Here is a 19,122-nt window from a genome sequence, read left to right as displayed (position 1 = left end):
AGTTGCCTCTACTAAGGCTCGAACTCACTTCCATCATGCATGTGGGAGTGTAAATCGGGACACCGGGTGCCACTAGACCACAAGTTACACATGCAGTAAATTAGTGAACATGTTTAATGTGTGGTATACAAATACCATATCTCTTATAGGTACAATATGGGAGTTCGAGTCGCTAGTTGTTAAGAAAAAAGAAAAAATGTGTAATACGTTAACTTTGGGGGTGGGGGACCAGCCCTTGAGGACATGTCTATGAAGCTATCAATACTATTAAATAATTATTTATTTTTATTATCTTTCTAATCAATTATATATAGGCTCAAATGAAAACTATGCTTAAGATATAAAAAATAAAAATAAAAATCTCATAATTCATATGAGTTGATCAGTTGGGAATTAAGAGAAAAAAAAATTGTGAGGTCAGTTTCATAATAATAATAATAATAATAATAATAATAATAATAATAATAATAATAATAATAATTTTCTTAGTGACCCTGAGTCCTCGGAAATTCTCACTTTCTCGGGGCTCTTGCTACTTGCCTTCTAGTGTACCTCCGAAACCATACTGGGTCTGTATAGCTAACGACCTTGTAGTTTTTAGGATCTTTGGCAGCAAACAAACTTATTTCAACTTTGAAAGCAAGTCAAGCATTCCAATCCCAGGGGATGAGTCAATAGCAGTAGAGTCGTGAAAAGACCTAAAAGCAGCCTTTCTCTTAGTTTCGTATATAAGATAATCAGACCTTAAAGATTGGGATGAGTCGATGTCGGTCGATGGTGTGAACCTTAAAGATTGGGATGAGTCGATGTCGGTCGATGGTGTGAAAACACTTCCTGATGTCGAATTCCAAAAACCAGCGAGAGTGAAAACACTTCCTGATGTCGAATTCCAAAAACCAGCGAGAGGTTCCCCACTCTTCTTTGATCCGTCTTAGGACGGAGTGGCAGCCTCGACCCGAGGAGAAGCTGGGCAACAGCATTGATGCCGATGTACTTTTACCGTCTTCTTTTCTTTCTTCTGCAGCTACCTTAGATTAGCACCAACCAACAAGCAACGGCTGGAAACAAGCAAGGGCTGACGCGAAAGCCGTTGCTTGTTTTGTTTTTTAAATCCCAACATGGTTCTCTGTAACTGGACGAATTCGGTTTTTGAACTTCCTTCTCTTTTGGCTATTAATGACCAGTCTTGACTTCAGGCGCTTCCACCACTAGGGGAAAGAGCACTGTTGGGGTTCCGGCAAGCCTCAATGCCCAACTTCATTATTTTAAATTTAGTGAAATGAACAAATTAATTCATTTTTCAATTTTCTTTCTTCAGATTTTCATGTTACTCATTCACCCTAATCTTTATGGTATTGCTAAATTTTGTCCGGATCTAGACCCAGACTTGGACCTGTTAGAGACTTGGGTCGTGCCCGGGCTTGGCTTGTGCTGGTTTTGATTTGGTCTCCTGACTATTTTTTTTTTAGTACCTAAATTATATTGGACCTTTATAAGTCAGTTCAGGATTGGGGTAAGCTCGGTCTAGCTCAATGAAATTCAATCACATTTTTTTGGAGTTAATTCAGGACTGATTCGACCTTGAACTGACCCGTGGCCACCTCTAGTATTTCGAATTTAGGCCTGTCAGCCTGAAACCACACTCTCCGTGCTATGTGAGCTTTTCTGTATCCCTTCTTAATTCCAATTTTTTTTCAAGAAAATTAAATAAATTGCTACTAATGTAAACTTTATCGGTTCTGACTTAAATTGGAATGGAGAAAAGTTTTTCTGCGTAGAAAGTATCTTTCACAAGGTTTAAAGAAGACACCTTTAAGGAGTTTCATGAACAAGTCATCAACGCATAGAAAGACATTAATCAAGAATATCTTAAGCCAACTGTTTTTTTTTTCATATCTATACTCATCTATCCGAGTTGTTAACCTCGCAAGAGTTATAAATTTGTTGTATAAAGATGGAGATACATATACACATTCCACTACCGAGTTTAAAGCGACCATTACCTTAGTGTTAATTGATCCAATACTATATGAATCCTAAAAATAAAAATAAAAATGAAAATGAATCTTTATGCATATTCCCTAGTATTTATCCATGTTTGATTTGTTGAAATTTCAAAACAAGACATGTATCATATTAACAAGGGTGACATGTTTGTATGTGGTTATTGTGGTGTATGAATTTTATTTTTATTACCCAATATATTCATCTATCAAGCTTGTTAGCTATTGTAAGTCCACAAAAAACACAGAAAATATAAAATGAAAAACTAAAAACCAAATTAATATAAAATTTACTAATTTATATTAATTAATAAAACCAATCTATCATCTTAAATGGTTACTTATCATATTTTTTTTTTTTTGGTGGATTGAGCCGTTGAGGGCTATCCACTAAACCAATATGTTATTTATTAAGTACCAATTTACACTAATAGAGACATTTAATTTAATATTATTGTATTCATCTACAATTGTAGTTCAAAACGCAGAGTGATTTGTTTGTCCTCTTCTTCTTCATATATATTTGGGTAGGGCAACCAAAAAATCAAGTAGATAAAACAAAGCTATCTCTTTTGTTTCTCTTTTATACTTGATTAAATGAGAAATGCATGCTTGAAAAGTAGATAAAACAAAGTTATCTCTTTCTGTTTCTCTTTTATACTTGATTAAATGAGAAATGTATGCTTGAAAAGTAGATAAAACAAAGCTATCTCTTTCTGTTTCTCTTTTATACTTGATTTTTTGGTTGCCCATATATATACCGTCAACATTTATACAACATTTATCTCTTTTATACTTGATTTAAGCGTATCCAATAGTCCAAATGAGTCCACACCGCATGAGAGAGCACCACCGCTTTTAAGAAAAGTTACAACAATTTATTCACTATTTATTCATACGTAGATTAAAATTACTAAAATGTTTGAACCTTTTTTTTTTTTTGCATTATTTCAATTTTAATTTATAAAAATTACAAACTTTTAATACTCCCACCATCCCACACAATTTTGAGGATTTCACTTTAAAATAAGTATTGTGTGAGACTATCATAGTGTGAAATATGTAGTGTTATATTTTAAATAAAAAAGTATTACACGTCTTAGAGGAGACGCTCTCATGATCGAGTCTCATAACTCAATACTTACTCTTCACTTTATTATCTTTGTAGTAAGACGCAAGTTAGTTAATAATCAAAAGGATCCAAATTCAACTCACCGTAAAACCATCTGATGGTTGGAACGTTACCAAAGTATATTGGAAATAAGCAGCAAGTAAGTAATGTTGTTTGATGATTCCGAACACCAGGTTTTTTAGCATGCCCCTTGCTTTGTTAATTACATAGTCCACTATTTATACTTATCATTATAACAACTCTTTTACTGTAATAGAACATGCAATAATTAGCCTCACGCTCTTCATTAAGCCGTCCCCTGCTCCTTTAATGAGGCAGTGATTCATAATAAGTATGGTCTCCTTTTAAGTGGGCGACCATTACTTGGTCCCGAGTCCGTCGGATCAGTTAGTCAGTCTACCCAATTATCTCATCATCAGCCCCACCTCCTAACTGCGAAGTACTTGAGTTAGCTCATGAATATCAATAGTGGTAGAATGCCCGCTCATGGTCTATTACTTTTTTGTACAAGTTTCACCAGAGCGCACCTACAAATAGTGGATTACAGACTTCTCTAAATCAAAGTTTATTATAAAAAAAAAAAAAAACCAGACCAACGGCATCGTATGATTGTATACGTAGCATGACATGATAGATACATGCAAATTGCAATAGTGATGTAAGATTCCTTCCATCATGCACGTTAAAATTGAGCCTTCATTTCTTTGAGGTCGTAATTTGCGCTTAGACACGTTGGCTATTAAGAGCCTCTCATACGTCTATCCTAAAATATTATAAATTGAGTGGCAACTCCAGAGAAATAAATGTAAAACCTATTGTATAAGTTATATGTTCATTTCTGATATCCCCTTCCTTCTTGCCCAAAAATGGACGTCAATAGCAATCTACCATTATCAGTTCTTATGTTAAACCAAACACAGCAGCATGAAGTTAGCCGTCGTTCTGCTGGTTTTCATCCAAGCATTTGGGGTGACTATTTTTTACCTTATTCTTCTCAACCCAAGGTATAGTATCCCATATATACTTATTTTTAGGCTGGGTATATCATTTTGGCTCTGTTTGGTAAATGGTTGTTAGCTAATTGGGTTGACTGTTTGGATTAGAATGAATGATTTGTTAATAACATTAGCTAATTGTAGAAAGTTGTTTGATAAATTAGCTGTTAGTTGATAGCTGTTTGGTATAATTTCTTCTCTCAAAAAGCTAATTAAAAAGGCTACTTTGAGTAACCTTTTGAATTTTAGTATTTTGGAGTTACAAAAAACTTATTATTTACCAACTAATAGTAGTCAAATAAGCCAAAAATTGACTGATAGGCTGATTATTTACCAAACACGGCTTTTATTTTTAATTTGGACTGGTTTACCATCACAAATGAGACTACGAGAGGATAAGGCCCAGACACGTATAATTATCCATATATAACTTATATACTCTTAAGAGTTCAAGTAATATTTGTATAGGTAACATACTTTTCACAATATAATAGTACTTTGGTAAAAGGAAAATGAGCCAAATGTTGTATATGCAGGAAGCGGATGCACAAGAATGGCAAGAGCATCAACAACTAAAGGAAAAGGTGAGGAACATGCTTGTTGAAGCCCCCCACATTTCTTTTCAACAATTAGACTTGATCAACAAGATCCAACGCTTGGGAGTGAGCTATCAATTTGAAAAGGAGATTGAAGCAACATTGCAACTCATATTCAGGAGCTACTATGAATCGAATATCCAAGAAGATGAGAATGATCTTTATATTGTTTCTTTGCGCTTTCGGTTACTTAGACAACATGGTTATTGTGTACCTTGCAGTAAGTGTTTAACTAAAAATTACTAAACAAAGTTTAAATACTCCATATGAATGTTAATTATATTATACACAAAAAGTGGGATAATCATGAATTATTTTGCAGGGGTTTTTGAAAAGTTCACTGAATTTGATGGAAAGTTCAAAAAATCATTAACCGATAATGTGCAAGCAATCATAAATTTGTACGAGGCATCACATCTCAGAGTACACGGGGAGAAGATTTTGGATGAAGCATTAACATTTTCCACTTCGTATCTACAATCCATACAACCAAACTTGACCGATCATCTCAAATCTCAAGTCAGTGAAGCACTAAAGCGGCCAATTTGCAAAAGATTAACGAGGTTAGAAGCAAAAAGATACATATCAGTTTATGAATTTGATGAATCACACGATGTTGTACTGTTGAAATTTGCAAAGTTGGACTTCAACATGTTGCAGAAGGAACATCAATGGGAGATAGGTTGTCTCACAAGGTAATTAAAGTAAAGTTTTTAGCATCAAAATTTAGTCAATTTGTGTTTTTGGCATACATAGTAATATAGTATGTATTTACTTGTACAAACTAATTAATTAACCAATAAATAATATGTATATTCAATATTAAGTATAGGTGGTGGAATGAACTAGACTTCGCAACGAAATTACCTTTTGTGAGAGATAGATTAGTGGAATGCTACTTGTGGGCATTGGGAGTGTACTTTGAACAACAATATTACCTTTCAAGAAAATTTCTTACTGAAGTTCTTGCAATTGCTACGGTTATTGATGATATTTTTGATGTGCATGGAACCCTCGAAGAGCTCTTGCTTTTCAACAATGCAATCCAAAGGTTCTATTCTTTGAGATTTTATTTATTTATTTATTTATTTTTACCTAGTTTCTTTCATACCAAGTTAAAATATATATTCCACATGTATTTTAGCTAAAAGGTTAAACAATGATATCCATTTCAGATGGGATGCCAGTGCTATAAATGAATTACCAGAATATATGAGGGTTTGCTACATTGCCCTTCTTGATATTTATGTTCAAATGGAGAAAGAGTTAAGTCCAAAAGGTGGAGCATATCAAGTCAACTATGCTATAACTGAGGTGTGTATATTTAGTTATACTTATTTGTCAAGTCAAATAATGCATATGAATTTCATTTTTTGATTAGTTGTAAACTTCTAGTTTTAAATTTTTTAAAAGTCATTGTTTCTATTAAAAAGGAGACTTATCTGAAATTGACACAACAGTCCGCTTACCTTTATTTGATATAATTTATGAAGTTTTTGAGGATAATAATAAATCTTCAAATTTTGATTTTCATTGTGGTTTTAGATGAAAAAATTAGTGGGAGCATATTATGAGGAGGCTAAGTGGTTTCATGATGGTAGTACACCAAATTTTGAGGACTACATGAAAAATGCAATTGAATCGTCTGGTTATATGATGGTAGCTACTTCTTCTTTACTAGGCATGCCGGAAGATTTTGTGACCAAAGAGGTTTTTGATTGGGTGACTAACGAGCCATTAATGGTTCGAGCTTCATCAATCATTGCCAGATTAATGGATGACATTGCTGGACACAAGGTAACAAAAATATTTTATACATATACATACACATACCCACGATAAATTAATTGATCGATTCTAACATGGAGTATATGAATTGTTTTTATAATTATTGAGTGGTTGAGAGTGAGTTAGAAGTGGGTGAGTCTGAGTTTGGACATGTACGCAAAAGTTGTTCGGAATCTTGAAGTTGTACCTAAAAATTAGATTTTGAATCACTTTTTTTTGGTTCAAAATTGAGTACATATCAATTTAGATAAATTTCCAATTATATACGAAATATGAAATTTACGAACAATGGATTTTTACTATTTGTATAGGATGAGCAACAAAGAGGGGATGTAGATTCAAGTGTGGAATGCTATATAAAACAATATGGGAAGTCAGAAGAGGAGACCGTCAAAGAACTTCAAGAACAAATCACCAACGCGTGGAAGGATATTAATCAGGAATGTCTGAAACCTACCGTTGTCCCTATGCGTATACTTATCCAAATTGCCAACTTAGCAAGAGTTATTGATTTGCTTTATAAAAATGGGGATATATATACGCATTCCACAACCGAGCTCAAAGTCGTCATTACCTCTCTATTGGTTGATCCGGTTGTGTGATGGTGTTACTAAATTAAATGTAATGATGTGATAAAGATAATCTTTTTTATGCTCTATTAGATGGGATATATAGGCTCAAGTGAAAACAATGTTAAAAGGAAAAAAAATTAAAAAAGTAAATTAATCTCATAATTCATAGATGAATATATTGTGTAATAAAATAAAAATTCAAACACCATAATAATTAACCACATACAAACACCCTTGTCAATAGGATACATGTCTTATTTTGAAATTCTAACAAATCAAACATGGAGGATAGTTATAGGGAAAATAGAGCAACAACATTACATATGTTGAAGATATAGTAGGTTTATCTTAGGATCCGATCATATGATCGGATCAATTAACACAGAGGTAATGATGTCTTTAGTTTCGGTTGAGGAATGTGTATATGTATCTCCATCTTTATACAATAGATCCATAACTCTTGCGAGGTTGACAACTCGGATGAGTATAGGCATGGGAAAAGCAGTTGGGTTAAGACATTCTTGATTAATGTCTTTCCATGCATTGCTAACTCGTTCTTGAAACTCGTTAAAGGTCTCTTCCTTTGACTTCCCATATTGTTTCATGTAGCATTCTACAGCTGAATCTACGTGTCCTCTTTGTTGCTCAAACTATGCAATCAAGTATGCAAATATATATGATTATTGCATTTTTAGAGAAGTGTGTATATATATATATATAGTAGATTTATATAGAGAATGAATGCTATAGTATACAAATTAAATAAACTTTAAATATACCTCATGTCCAGCCATATCATCCATTAATCTACAAATAATACATGCCGCTTGAACAATTAATGGCTCCTTACTCACCCAATCAAGGGCCTCTTTAGTTACAATATCTCCTTGCATGCCTACTATAGAAGTTGTTGATAGCATCATATAAGCGCCCGTTACAAGAGAAACCTTCATGTACTCCTCAAACTTTGGAGTGCAACGATTATGAAACCACTTTGCTTCTTCATAATATGCTCCCACTAACTTTTTCATCTAAATACATAGGAACAATGAAAGTTCCAAAAGTTATTATTATCATATATAACCTTAAATATTTTGTAAAATTTAACATAAGCTTTGACATAGTTTATATTGATTATGTTGAACTCCTCTCTTATCTACCTCATTTTTGGCATAATTGATACGGTATGATTCACCTTTGACAGCTAACTCTTTCTCCATTTCAGCATAAACATCGAGAAGAGCAACGTAACAAACTCTCATATATTCGGGTAATTCATTTACAAGAACTGCATCCCATCTGCATGGCAAAAGTGTATTATATAGAAAAAAACAATGGTGAATGAAATTCTCAATTAACCAAGCTATGGATGATCGAATAATATTAGAAGTTATATAGAACCTCTGGATTGCCTCTGTGAATAGGTGGAGCTCGTCAAGAGTTCCATACACGTCATAAATATCATCCATAAGTGAAGTTATTGATATAACTTTAAGAAGAAACATTCTGGCAAGAGAATACTGTGGTTCAAAGTACACTCCTAACATCCAAAAGTAGCACTCCACCAATCTATCCCTGGCGAAAGGTAGATTTTTGGGAACATCTAATGTCTTCCACCACCTATATTACATTGATTATACAAACTATATTGGTTAGTTGATGCAAGGTATATATATGTATGTATGTATTTGTTTTATACTGTTTGACAGTGTAGTACCTGGTAAGATTGCCTAGCTCCTGCTGATGTTCCTTCTGTAGCATGTTGAAGTCCAGTTTTGCAAATTTCAACAATACAATATCATGAGTTTCATTAGCTTCATAAATTGATATGTATCTTCTTGCTTCTATCCTTGTTAATCTTTTGTAAATTGGTCTCTTTAATGCTTCATTGACTTGAGATCTAAGAGGATCGGTCAGATTTGGTAACATGGATTTTAAGCGAGAAGTAGTAAATATGAGTGCTTCATCCAAAATCTTCTCCCCTTTCACCCTAAGATGTGACGCCTCGTATAAACTTAAGATTGCTTCCACATTGTTGGTCAATGATTCCTTGAATTTTCCATCATATTCAGTGAACTTTTCAAACACACCTGCAAAATTCATGATTCCACCATTATTTAATTAATCCTCATACATATTAGAGCATTAAATAAGCACATACGACTTACTGCAAGGTACATGATAGCCGTGTTGTCTAAGTAGTCGAAAGTGCAGAGAAACAACATAAAGTTCGTTCTCGTCTTTTTCGACATTGAATTCGTAATAGTTCTTGAATATGAGTTGCAGCGTTGCTTCAATCTCCTTCTCAAATTGATAGCTCACTCCCAATCGTTGGATTTTGTTTATCAATTCCAATTTTTGGGAAGAAATGCATGGGGCTTTCACAATCATGTTCTTCACCTTTTCCTTCAGTTGTTGATGCTCTTGCCATTCTTGTGCTTCTGCTTTCTGTAAATACAACAAACACACCTCATTTTTATTTATCAAATTATTATATTATGGGTTTGTCTCATGAAAATATATACTAGTCTTAGTATATATATACCCTAAAAACTAATAGTTATTGAATGAAGTATTTTTTGAATTGGTTACCTTTTCATGAGAAGCGTAAGCTAGGAAATGGTCACCCCAAACGCTTGGATGATAATTGGCAGAACGACGAGTAACTTCATGCAACTGAGGGGAGTTTGATGTAAGAACAGATAATGGTTGATTAATGGCAGCCATTTTCGGTTAGAAGGGGAGAGAAGGAAACAAACAATTTATGACAAGTGGTGCTAGGGTTAATTTGCATGTTTTTCTTTGGAGGTGCCTCTCTATTTATAGTACAATTTCGAGTGTGCAAAGCTAAATTTTCCCTTATTTTATTTTAGTTCGGTACTGATGGAGATGAAGGTAATGGGTTCAAATTTGAATATACTAACCGTACTTTTATATACGTGTGTAGAGAGAAAATAATAAATGTCTAGTTTTAATGATCTCATATTAATTCCACAAGAGATTATGAAATAGTACAAGCATACTTAATTACATATTCAATAATAAATATTTATAAGTATAAAAGAGTAAATATATAAATTTTGTAAATTATTTATGCTTATTTTCATATATAACAATTTACTATATAATAAATTAATGAGTTTCCATGAATAAATTATTCACAAAAGAAAAAAAAATCGATATCTATATGTATTCTCAATTAGAACTGATTTTAATTTTACCTCAAATATTCTCCTTAACTTTTCATGCCCAAGATTTTTCTTTTAATTTATTTTATTTTTATCTTCACAAAGGACTAAACCGCAGCCTACAGTACACAATAACAAATCAATAGGACCACACTTGTCCAAGCAGCCAAAAGCACTATATTACTCAAAATTTTATCAATAATTTGTTTCTAGGTAATAGATTTTATTGGACGAGAGATGGACTAAATAGTCCTTTGATATGTAATAAATTTATATTTTCATATCTTGCAAGTTACACATGTAGTAGTGTAGTACATTAGTCAACATGTTAGTTCAATGCATGAGATACAATTACGTACCATGCATGTCTCTTATAGGTACAATATGGGAGTTGAAGTCGTCAGTTATTGCGGAAAAAAGAAGAAAACGTGTAATTGTTTATAACTAGGGGGGATGGGGGGGACCTGCCCTTGAGGGCATGGCTATGAAGTTATCAATAAATACTATTAAATAATTATTTATTTTTATTATCTTTCCAATCAATATTATATATAGGCTCAAATGAAAACAATGCTTAAGGTAATCAATATTATATATAGGCTCAAATGAAAACAATNAGCGAGAAGTAGTAAATATGAGTGCTTCATCCAAAATCTTCTCCCCTTTCACCCTAAGATGTGACGCCTCGTATAAACTTAAGATTGCTTCCACATTGTTGGTCAATGATTCCTTGAATTTTCCATCATATTCAGTGAACTTTTCAAACACACCTGCAAAATTCATGATTCCACCATTATTTAATTAATCCTCATACATATTAGAGCATTAAATAAGCACATACGACTTACTGCAAGGTACATGATAGCCGTGTTGTCTAAGTAGTCGAAAGTGCAGAGAAACAACATAAAGTTCGTTCTCGTCTTTTTCGACATTGAATTCGTAATAGTTCTTGAATATGAGTTGCAGCGTTGCTTCAATCTCCTTCTCAAATTGATAGCTCACTCCCAATCGTTGGATTTTGTTTATCAATTCCAATTTTTGGGAAGAAATGCATGGGGCTTTCACAATCATGTTCTTCACCTTTTCCTTCAGTTGTTGATGCTCTTGCCATTCTTGTGCTTCTGCTTTCTGTAAATACAACAAACACACCTCATTTTTATTTATCAAATTATTATATTATGGGTTTGTCTCATGAAAATATATACTAGTCTTAGTATATATATACCCTAAAAACTAATAGTTATTGAATGAAGTATTTTTTGAATTGGTTACCTTTTCATGAGAAGCGTAAGCTAGGAAATGGTCACCCCAAACGCTTGGATGATAATTGGCAGAACGACGAGTAACTTCATGCAACTGAGGGGAGTTTGATGTAAGAACAGATAATGGTTGATTAATGGCAGCCATTTTCGGTTAGAAGGGGAGAGAAGGAAACAAACAATTTATGACAAGTGGTGCTAGGGTTAATTTGCATGTTTTTCTTTGGAGGTGCCTCTCTATTTATAGTACAATTTCGAGTGTGCAAAGCTAAATTTTCCCTTATTTTATTTTAGTTCGGTACTGATGGAGATGAAGGTAATGGGTTCAAATTTGAATATACTAACCGTACTTTTATATACGTGTGTAGAGAGAAAATAATAAATGTCTAGTTTTAATGATCTCATATTAATTCCACAAGAGATTATGAAATAGTACAAGCATACTTAATTACATATTCAATAATAAATATTTATAAGTATAAAAGAGTAAATATATAAATTTTGTAAATTATTTATGCTTATTTTCATATATAACAATTTACTATATAATAAATTAATGAGTTTCCATGAATAAATTATTCACAAAAGAAAAAAAAATCGATATCTATATGTATTCTCAATTAGAACTGATTTTAATTTTACCTCAAATATTCTCCTTAACTTTTCATGCCCAAGATTTTTCTTTTAATTTATTTTATTTTTATCTTCACAAAGGACTAAACCGCAGCCTACAGTACACAATAACAAATCAATAGGACCACACTTGTCCAAGCAGCCAAAAGCACTATATTACTCAAAATTTTATCAATAATTTGTTTCTAGGTAATAGATTTTATTGGACGAGAGATGGACTAAATAGTCCTTTGATATGTAATAAATTTATATTTTCATATCTTGCAAGTTACACATGTAGTAGTGTAGTACATTAGTCAACATGTTAGTTCAATGCATGAGATACAATTACGTACCATGCATGTCTCTTATAGGTACAATATGGGAGTTGAAGTCGTCAGTTATTGCGGAAAAAAGAAGAAAACGTGTAATTGTTTATAACTAGGGGGGATGGGGGGGACCTGCCCTTGAGGGCATGGCTATGAAGTTATCAATAAATACTATTAAATAATTATTTATTTTTATTATCTTTCCAATCAATATTATATATAGGCTCAAATGAAAACAATGCTTAAGGTAATCAATATTATATATAGGCTCAAATGAAAACAATACTTAAGGTAATATATATATATATATATATATATATATATATATATATATATAAAGGTGAATTAATATCATAAATCATATAAGTTGATCAATGGCTGGGAATTAAGATAAAAAAAATTAAAAAAAAAAAGTATGAGCTCAGTTTCATTAATAACATAATTTTATTATTTTAAATTTAGTGAAATGGACAAATTAATTCATTTTTCAATTTTCTTTCTTCAAATTTTTATTTTACAAAATTTTCATGTTACTGCATTCACCCTAATCTTTATGCTATTGCTACATTTTGCCTAGGCCTAGACTCGGGCTTAGGTCGTACCTAAACCAATTAGGAATTTGGACCGTGTTTGAGTTTGGACTTGTGCCAATTTCAAATTGGGCTCCAAATTATTTTTTCATAGGTTTTGAACCGACCCTTTATAAGTCAATTTAAGTTTAAATTAAGCCCGACCCAAAATCAATAAAATCCAAATTCACTTTTTTTCGAGTTGATTCAGAATTGGTTCGACCTTGAGCCGGTCCTTCTTCTACTAGACTACTATAAGTGGTGTCCGTCTAATTGTTTTCCATGGTCAAACACACTCATTTGCAGGCTACCCTAATGGATTCTTCCGGCGATTTAGGGCTGCCGCCGCCGCTTCCTCCTCATCCTCACGAGCTTTTCCCGCACAACCACCACCGCCACCACCTCTGCCCCCGCCATCACCACCAGCATCTTCACATTGTACCCAATTGCCCACTTCACAGCTTCTTGTTAAAGCCGCCGAGCCATCACTCGCCTTCCTGCCCTCTTTTCTCCCCTTTTCCTAACCATCTAAACCCACAACCCGTTTCCTCTTCCCAATTTTCAGGCATCTCGAATTTACCGGCCCCCTTCCCACTTCACGCTATGTGAGCTTTTCTGAATCCCTTCTTAATTCCAGTTTTTTTTTTTAATACCGATTGTACATTTTTTTCAAGAAATTAAATCAATTACTACTGTAAAAATGTAAACTTTATCGGTTCTGACTTAAATTGGATTGGGGAAAAGTTGTGCTGTGCAGTAAGTATCTGAAAATCTGAAATCTTTTTACCTAGAATTTTCTAAGAGCAAGTAGAATGGTGTTCCTTGTTTAGGACTGATTGGTCATTGATGGGTTATGCTCTGTTCTCTTATTCACTTACATGTTAAAGTTTAATTTCCCCAACAACTGTTCTATGAGTTTTTAAGGAAAGATAGGAATGGGAATTTGGGGCATAAACTGTGTTGATGAACTACAATAAACACGCTAAGTTTATCCAAATTGCTTTTAGACGAGGCTTACATAGTCGTTGGAGATGGAAAAACGCATTGAAAACTAGTATAGGATGTTTGTGTGACTTTAGAGGTGGCTGCAATGGATCTTATAGTGTAGAAATGGACAAAGTTTTAGTGACAGAGTAATTGGGTACCCTACCCGGAACCACGTTCAGGACCCAAAGGCAGGCAAGAACTAGCCGTTCAACACTGTTCAGCACTTCAGTCCTCAGCTCCTCAGTATTAATCGGCTCCTCAGCTCCTCAGCATTAATGCTCAACGGTTCAGCTTCTCAGCGTTAACGCTCAACGGTTCAGCTCCTCAGCATTAATACTCAACGGCTAATGCTCAAACGGCTCAGCTCCTTAGCATTAATGCTCCGTTACTGCACTGAGGAAGATAAAAAGGACTCACAAGCACTTGTAGAGTGAGGACATTCTTACGAGACTAGAACACACACTGAATTGAGCATTGTATTGAACACAAACATTGTGCTCAACACTTCACCACTGTACTCAACACTATAGAAATACTAATACAAAAATACTCCCGTAACCATTATTACCGTCATTTAGGAAACAGAAAAGAAAGAACTTGGGGAGGGGAATTCCAGCATCTGATATGCGATGTCTAATATCACTTGATGTAAACTCGCATTTGATGAGACATCGGTGAACCTTGTTGCCCGTCTTACATCGGTGCACTATATGAATTAATGAATTACCATGAATAATTATTCACCCAAAAAAAAGATATATATATATATATATATATATATATATATATATATTCTCGATTAGAATTAATTTTAACTTCACCTCAATTATTCTCCTTAATTTTGCACGTGCAAGATTTTTCTTATTTTATTTTTGATCTTCACAAAGCTATGAGCGGCTAAATCGCATCTTAAAGTACACAATACCAAATCAATAGGACCACATATGTAATAAATTTGTATTTTTATATCTTGCAAGTTAGACATGTAGTAAATTAGTGAACATGTTTAATGCGTGGTATACAATTATCATATCTCTTATAAGTATGATATGGAAGTTGGAGTCGCTAGTTGTGGCTGAAAAAAGAAGAAAACGTGTAATAGTTTAACTTGGGGGGTGGGGGGGACCAGCCCTTGAGGACATCAGGACATGCATATAGCTATCAATACTATTAAATAATTATTTATTTTTATTATCTTTCTAATCAATTATATATAGGCTCAAATAAAAACAATGCTTAAGGTAAATAAAATAAATAAATTAATTAATTAATCTCATAATTCATATGAGTTGATCAATGGTTGGGAGTTAAGAGAAAAAAAATTGTGAGGTTACCTCAAAAAGTATTTTATTTTTCCTCAAAAGTATTACAGTTTTTCTTGTAAATAACAACACTTGTCAACATTACTTACCAGGGAAAATGTCAATTTTGATTAGGATGGGGTTCGAACTTTCTTTATGAAAATCAATGAGTAAGTTAAGAATAATAAATAGTTAACGAAATATTCTGTTATTAAAGTACGGAATATAATGGTGTTTAGGAAAAGTAAATGATATAATAGAGGGTAAAATATGAAAAATAAAAAAAAATACTAAAATCAAAATAATATGAACTTGATATAATAGAGGGTAAAATAGGAAAAATAATTTTAAAAAATACTAAAACCAAAATAATATGAACCATTTATTTTAAGACGGTAAAATAAGAAAAAAAAATACTAAAATCAAAATAATATGAACCATTCATTTCAACTCTTGTTACAATGTAGTATCTGTCATAGCTACTTCCTCAACCACTGAGGCTCGAACCCACTCCCATCATTCATGTGGGAGTGTAAATCGGGACACCAGGTGCCATTAGACCACAAGGTCTTTGACAAACGAATGCGGAGGTAGAAATCCAACCAAACGAATCATAGCATTGTACGTTGCAAGACGCCAATAGCATTGTACGTTGCAAGACGCCAAGACATGGTAGAAACACGCAACAGTCGTTATACTGTGGACTATGAGTCATGGCTGATACTGCAGTTATGTTATACTGTGGACTATGAGTCATGGCTGATACTACAGTTATGTTGAACTGATATTGCAGTGACGGATACTGCAGTTGTGTTGAAAGGAACTGCAGTTGCGAGGAACAGAGGTTTTTTCATCCATCTAAAACTGCAATTGTGTTGAACGAATGAACGGCCTCTGTTCCGCACAACTGCAGTTTCTTTTCAATACAACTACAATATCTTTTCAGCACAACTGCAGTATCATGACCATAGTCCACAATGCATTGTAAACCATATAATTTGCGTACACGCAATAGTGATACGCAAGATTCCTTAAATTTCATCACGTCAAAATTGAGGTTTCATTTCTTTGAGGTCGTAATTTACTATTAGACAGCGGCTATGAAGAACCACTCATACGTCTATCCTAAAATATTATAAATTGTGTGGCAACTCCAGAGAAATAAATGTAAAACCTATTGTATAATTTATTTGTTCTTTTCTGATATCCCCTTCTTGCACAAAAATGGACGTCAATAGCAATCTACCATTATCAGTTCTTATGTCAAACCAAACACAGATGCATGAAGTTAGCCGTCGTTCTGCTGGTTTTCACCCAAGCATTTGGGGTGATTATTTCTTACCTTATTCTTCTCAACCCAAGGTATCCTATATATACTTACTTTTAGCTAGGCTGGTATATCATTTTCTTTATAATTTGGAATGGTCTACCATCCACGTACTGATGAGAGGATAAGGCCCAGAAGCATATTATTATTAATATTTTCATACATAACATACTTTTCAAAATATAAGAGTTTGGTTAAAGGAAAAATGAGCCAAATGTTGTATATGCAGGAAGCAGAAGATGTACAAGAATGGCAAGAGCATCGACAACTAAAGGAAAAGGTGAAGAACATGTTTGCGGACGCACCAAGCATTTCTTCCCAAAAATTGGAATTGATAAACAAAATCCAACTATTGGGAGTGAGCTATCAATTTGAGAAGGAGATTGAAGCAATGTTGCAACTCATATTCAAGAACTATTATGAATTCAATGTCGAAAAAGACGAGAACGAACTTTATGTTGTTTCTCTACACTTTCGACTACTTAGACAGCATGGCTATCATGTACCTTGCAGTAAGTGTATAATATAAAAGTATGTGCTTATAAATTAATGCTCTGTATGAAGATTAATTAAATACTGGTGGAATCATGGGTTTTGCAGGTGTGTTTGAAAAGTTCACTGAATGTGATGGCAAGTTCAAGGAATCATTGACCAATAATGTGGAAGCAATCTTAACGAGGCATCACATCTTAGGGTGAATGGGGAGAAGATTTTGGATGAAGCACTCATATTTACTACTTCTCACCTAAAATCCATGATACCAAATCTGACCGATCCTCTTAGATCTCAAGTCAATGAAGCATTAAAGAGACCAATTTACAAAAGATTAACAAGGATAGAAGCAAGAAGATACATATCAATTTATGAAGCTAATGAAACTCATGATATTGTATTGTTGAAATTTGCAAAACTGGACTTCAACATGCTGCAGAAGGAACATCAGCAGGAGCTAGGCAATCTTACAAGGTACTACACTGTCAAACAGTATAAACAAATACATACATATACCTTGCATCAACTAACCAATAGTTTGTATAATCAATGTAATATAGGTGGTGGAAGGCATTAGATGTCCCCAAAAATCTACCTTTTGCCAGGGATAGATTGGTGGAGTGCTACTTTTGGATGTTAGGAGTGTACTTTGAACCACACTACTCTCTTGCTAGGAGGTTTCTTCTTAAAGTTATAGCAATGACTTCACTTGTTGATGATATTTATGATGTGTATGGAACCCTTGACGAGCTCCACCTATTCACAGAGGCAATCCAGAGGTTCTATATAACTTCTGTTATTATTCGATCATCCATAGTTTGGTTAATTGAGAATTTCATTTACCTTTGTTTTTTCTTCTAAATAATACACTTTTGCCACGCAGATGGGATGCAGTTCTTGTAAATGAATTACCCGAATATATGAGAGTTTGTTACGTTACTCTTCTTGATGTTTATGCTGAAATGGAGAAAGAATTAGTTGTCAGAGGTGAATCATACCATATCATCTATGCCAAAAATGAGGTAGATAGGGGTTCAACATAATCAATATAAACTATTTCAAAGCTTATGTTAACTTTTACAAAATATTTAAGGTTATATATGATAATAATAACTTTTGGAACTTTCATTGTTCCAATGCATTTAGATGAAAAAGTTAGTCAGAGCATATTATGAAGAAGCAAAGTGGTTTCATAATCGCTGTACTCCAAAGTTTGAGGAGTACATGAAGGTTTCCCTTATAACGGGAGCCTATATGATGCTATCAACAACATCTATAGTAGGCATGCAAGGAGATTCTGTAACTAAAGAGGCCTTTGATTGGATGAGTAAGGAGCCATTAATTGTTCAAGCGGCATCGATTATTTGTAGATTAATGGATGATATGGTTGGACATGAGGTATATTTAAAGTTTATTTGTGTACTATAGCATTCTCTCTCTGTCTCTCTCTCTCTCTCTCTCTCTCTCTCTCTCTATATATATATATATATATATATGACCAAGGGTTTAGGTGATAACACTTCCCCTGTAAAAAGTTTGGACACATACACAAATACACCATCCACACTACAGAAATCAAATGCTAAAATCTTACCATTACTAAACTTTCAAGTTTCTAATAATTATAAAATGAACCTCACCCTTAAAATTTTTCAATACTTATAAAATTGACCCCGTGTTGTTCTACTACAACATTCTGATGAACTTTGGTGGACGTTATATATATATATATATATATATATATATAGTAATAATCATAATTAGTCCCGTAAAACCCTTTTCAAATGCATACAAGTTACTATATGAATGCACAGATACTAGATTGTGTGTAATTCGCCTAGCATGAATGCACACAATCTACCATGTGTGCATTTAGCAAGGGTCCTACAAGATTCACGGGCGGGAACATATGGATACACTTTTATATATATATATATATATATATATATATATATATATATATATATATATA

The 19,122-nt window shown here is 33.5% G+C and overlaps 3 protein-coding genes and 1 pseudogene across 4 annotated transcripts; 2 read left to right on the top strand and 2 right to left on the bottom strand.

Moving 5' to 3' along the window:
• Window positions 1-3,976: 3,976 nt before the first annotated feature.
• On the top strand, window positions 3,977-7,188 carry LOC116003176 ((-)-germacrene D synthase-like). 2 transcript variants are annotated; one of them, XM_031243340.1, is made up of 8 exons: window positions 3,977-4,139; window positions 4,667-4,946; window positions 5,049-5,421; window positions 5,559-5,777; window positions 5,902-6,040; window positions 6,272-6,323; window positions 6,408-6,523; window positions 6,826-7,188. In XM_031243340.1, the coding sequence occupies exons 1-8, from the start codon at window positions 4,002-4,004 to the stop codon at window positions 7,114-7,116; spliced, it is 1,608 nt and encodes a 535-aa protein (XP_031099200.1). In that variant the 5' UTR covers window positions 3,977-4,001; the 3' UTR covers window positions 7,117-7,188. The 2 variants fall into 2 exon arrangements, with proteins under 2 accessions (XP_031099200.1, XP_031099199.1); XM_031243339.1 differs by having other exon boundaries at window positions 6,272-6,523.
• A 60-nt stretch (window positions 7,189-7,248) lies between these two features.
• LOC116003177 ((-)-germacrene D synthase-like) lies at window positions 7,249-9,861 on the bottom strand. The gene is made up of 7 exons (XM_031243341.1): window positions 9,679-9,861; window positions 9,255-9,534; window positions 8,804-9,176; window positions 8,488-8,706; window positions 8,247-8,385; window positions 7,866-8,117; window positions 7,249-7,736 (listed from the first exon to the last, which is right to left on the bottom strand). Exons 1-7 carry the CDS (start codon window positions 9,811-9,813, stop codon window positions 7,446-7,448), a joined length of 1,689 nt encoding a protein of 562 aa, XP_031099201.1. The 5' UTR covers window positions 9,814-9,861; the 3' UTR covers window positions 7,249-7,445.
• A 510-nt stretch (window positions 9,862-10,371) lies between these two features.
• Window positions 10,372-11,729, bottom strand: LOC116001491 ((-)-germacrene D synthase-like). Its single transcript, XM_031241363.1, has 4 exons — window positions 11,547-11,729; window positions 11,123-11,402; window positions 10,888-11,044; window positions 10,372-10,393 (listed from the first exon to the last, which is right to left on the bottom strand). Exons 1-4 carry the CDS (start codon window positions 11,679-11,681, stop codon window positions 10,372-10,374), a joined length of 594 nt encoding a protein of 197 aa, XP_031097223.1. The 5' UTR covers window positions 11,682-11,729.
• Window positions 11,730-16,565: 4,836 nt separating this feature from the next.
• The window catches only part of LOC116001490, a 3,004-nt pseudogene continuing 447 nt past the window's right edge, over window positions 16,566-19,122 (top strand).

The sequence above is a fragment of the Ipomoea triloba genome, chromosome 13 (assembly GCF_003576645.1).
Source record: "Ipomoea triloba cultivar NCNSP0323 chromosome 13, ASM357664v1".
NCBI classification, from domain to species: domain Eukaryota; kingdom Viridiplantae; phylum Streptophyta; class Magnoliopsida; order Solanales; family Convolvulaceae; genus Ipomoea; species Ipomoea triloba.
Note: the sequence above shows the minus strand (reverse complement) of the source record. Positions and strands in the feature narration are given on the sequence as shown.

Excerpts from the sequence above, each read along its gene's own strand:
- LOC116003176 (XM_031243339.1), top strand. The coding sequence starts at position 4,002 with ATGGACGTCAATAGCAATCTACCATTATCAGTTCTTATGTTAAACCAA. Across the intron at positions 4,947-5,048 it reads TGGTTATTGTGTACCTTGCA|GGGTTTTTGAAAAGTTCACT; the intron begins GTAAGTGTTTAA and ends ATTATTTTGCAG. Across the intron at positions 6,524-6,825 it reads ATGACATTGCTGGACACAAG|GATGAGCAACAAAGAGGGGA; the intron begins GTAACAAAAATA and ends CTATTTGTATAG.
- LOC116003177 (XM_031243341.1), bottom strand. The coding sequence starts at position 9,813 with ATGGCTGCCATTAATCAACCATTATCTGTTCTTACATCAAACTCCCCT. Across the intron at positions 8,386-8,487 it reads TTCACAGAGGCAATCCAGAG|ATGGGATGCAGTTCTTGTAA; the intron begins GTTCTATATAAC and ends TTTGCCATGCAG. Across the intron at positions 7,737-7,865 it reads ATGATATGGCTGGACATGAG|TTTGAGCAACAAAGAGGACA; the intron begins GTATATTTAAAG and ends TTGATTGCATAG.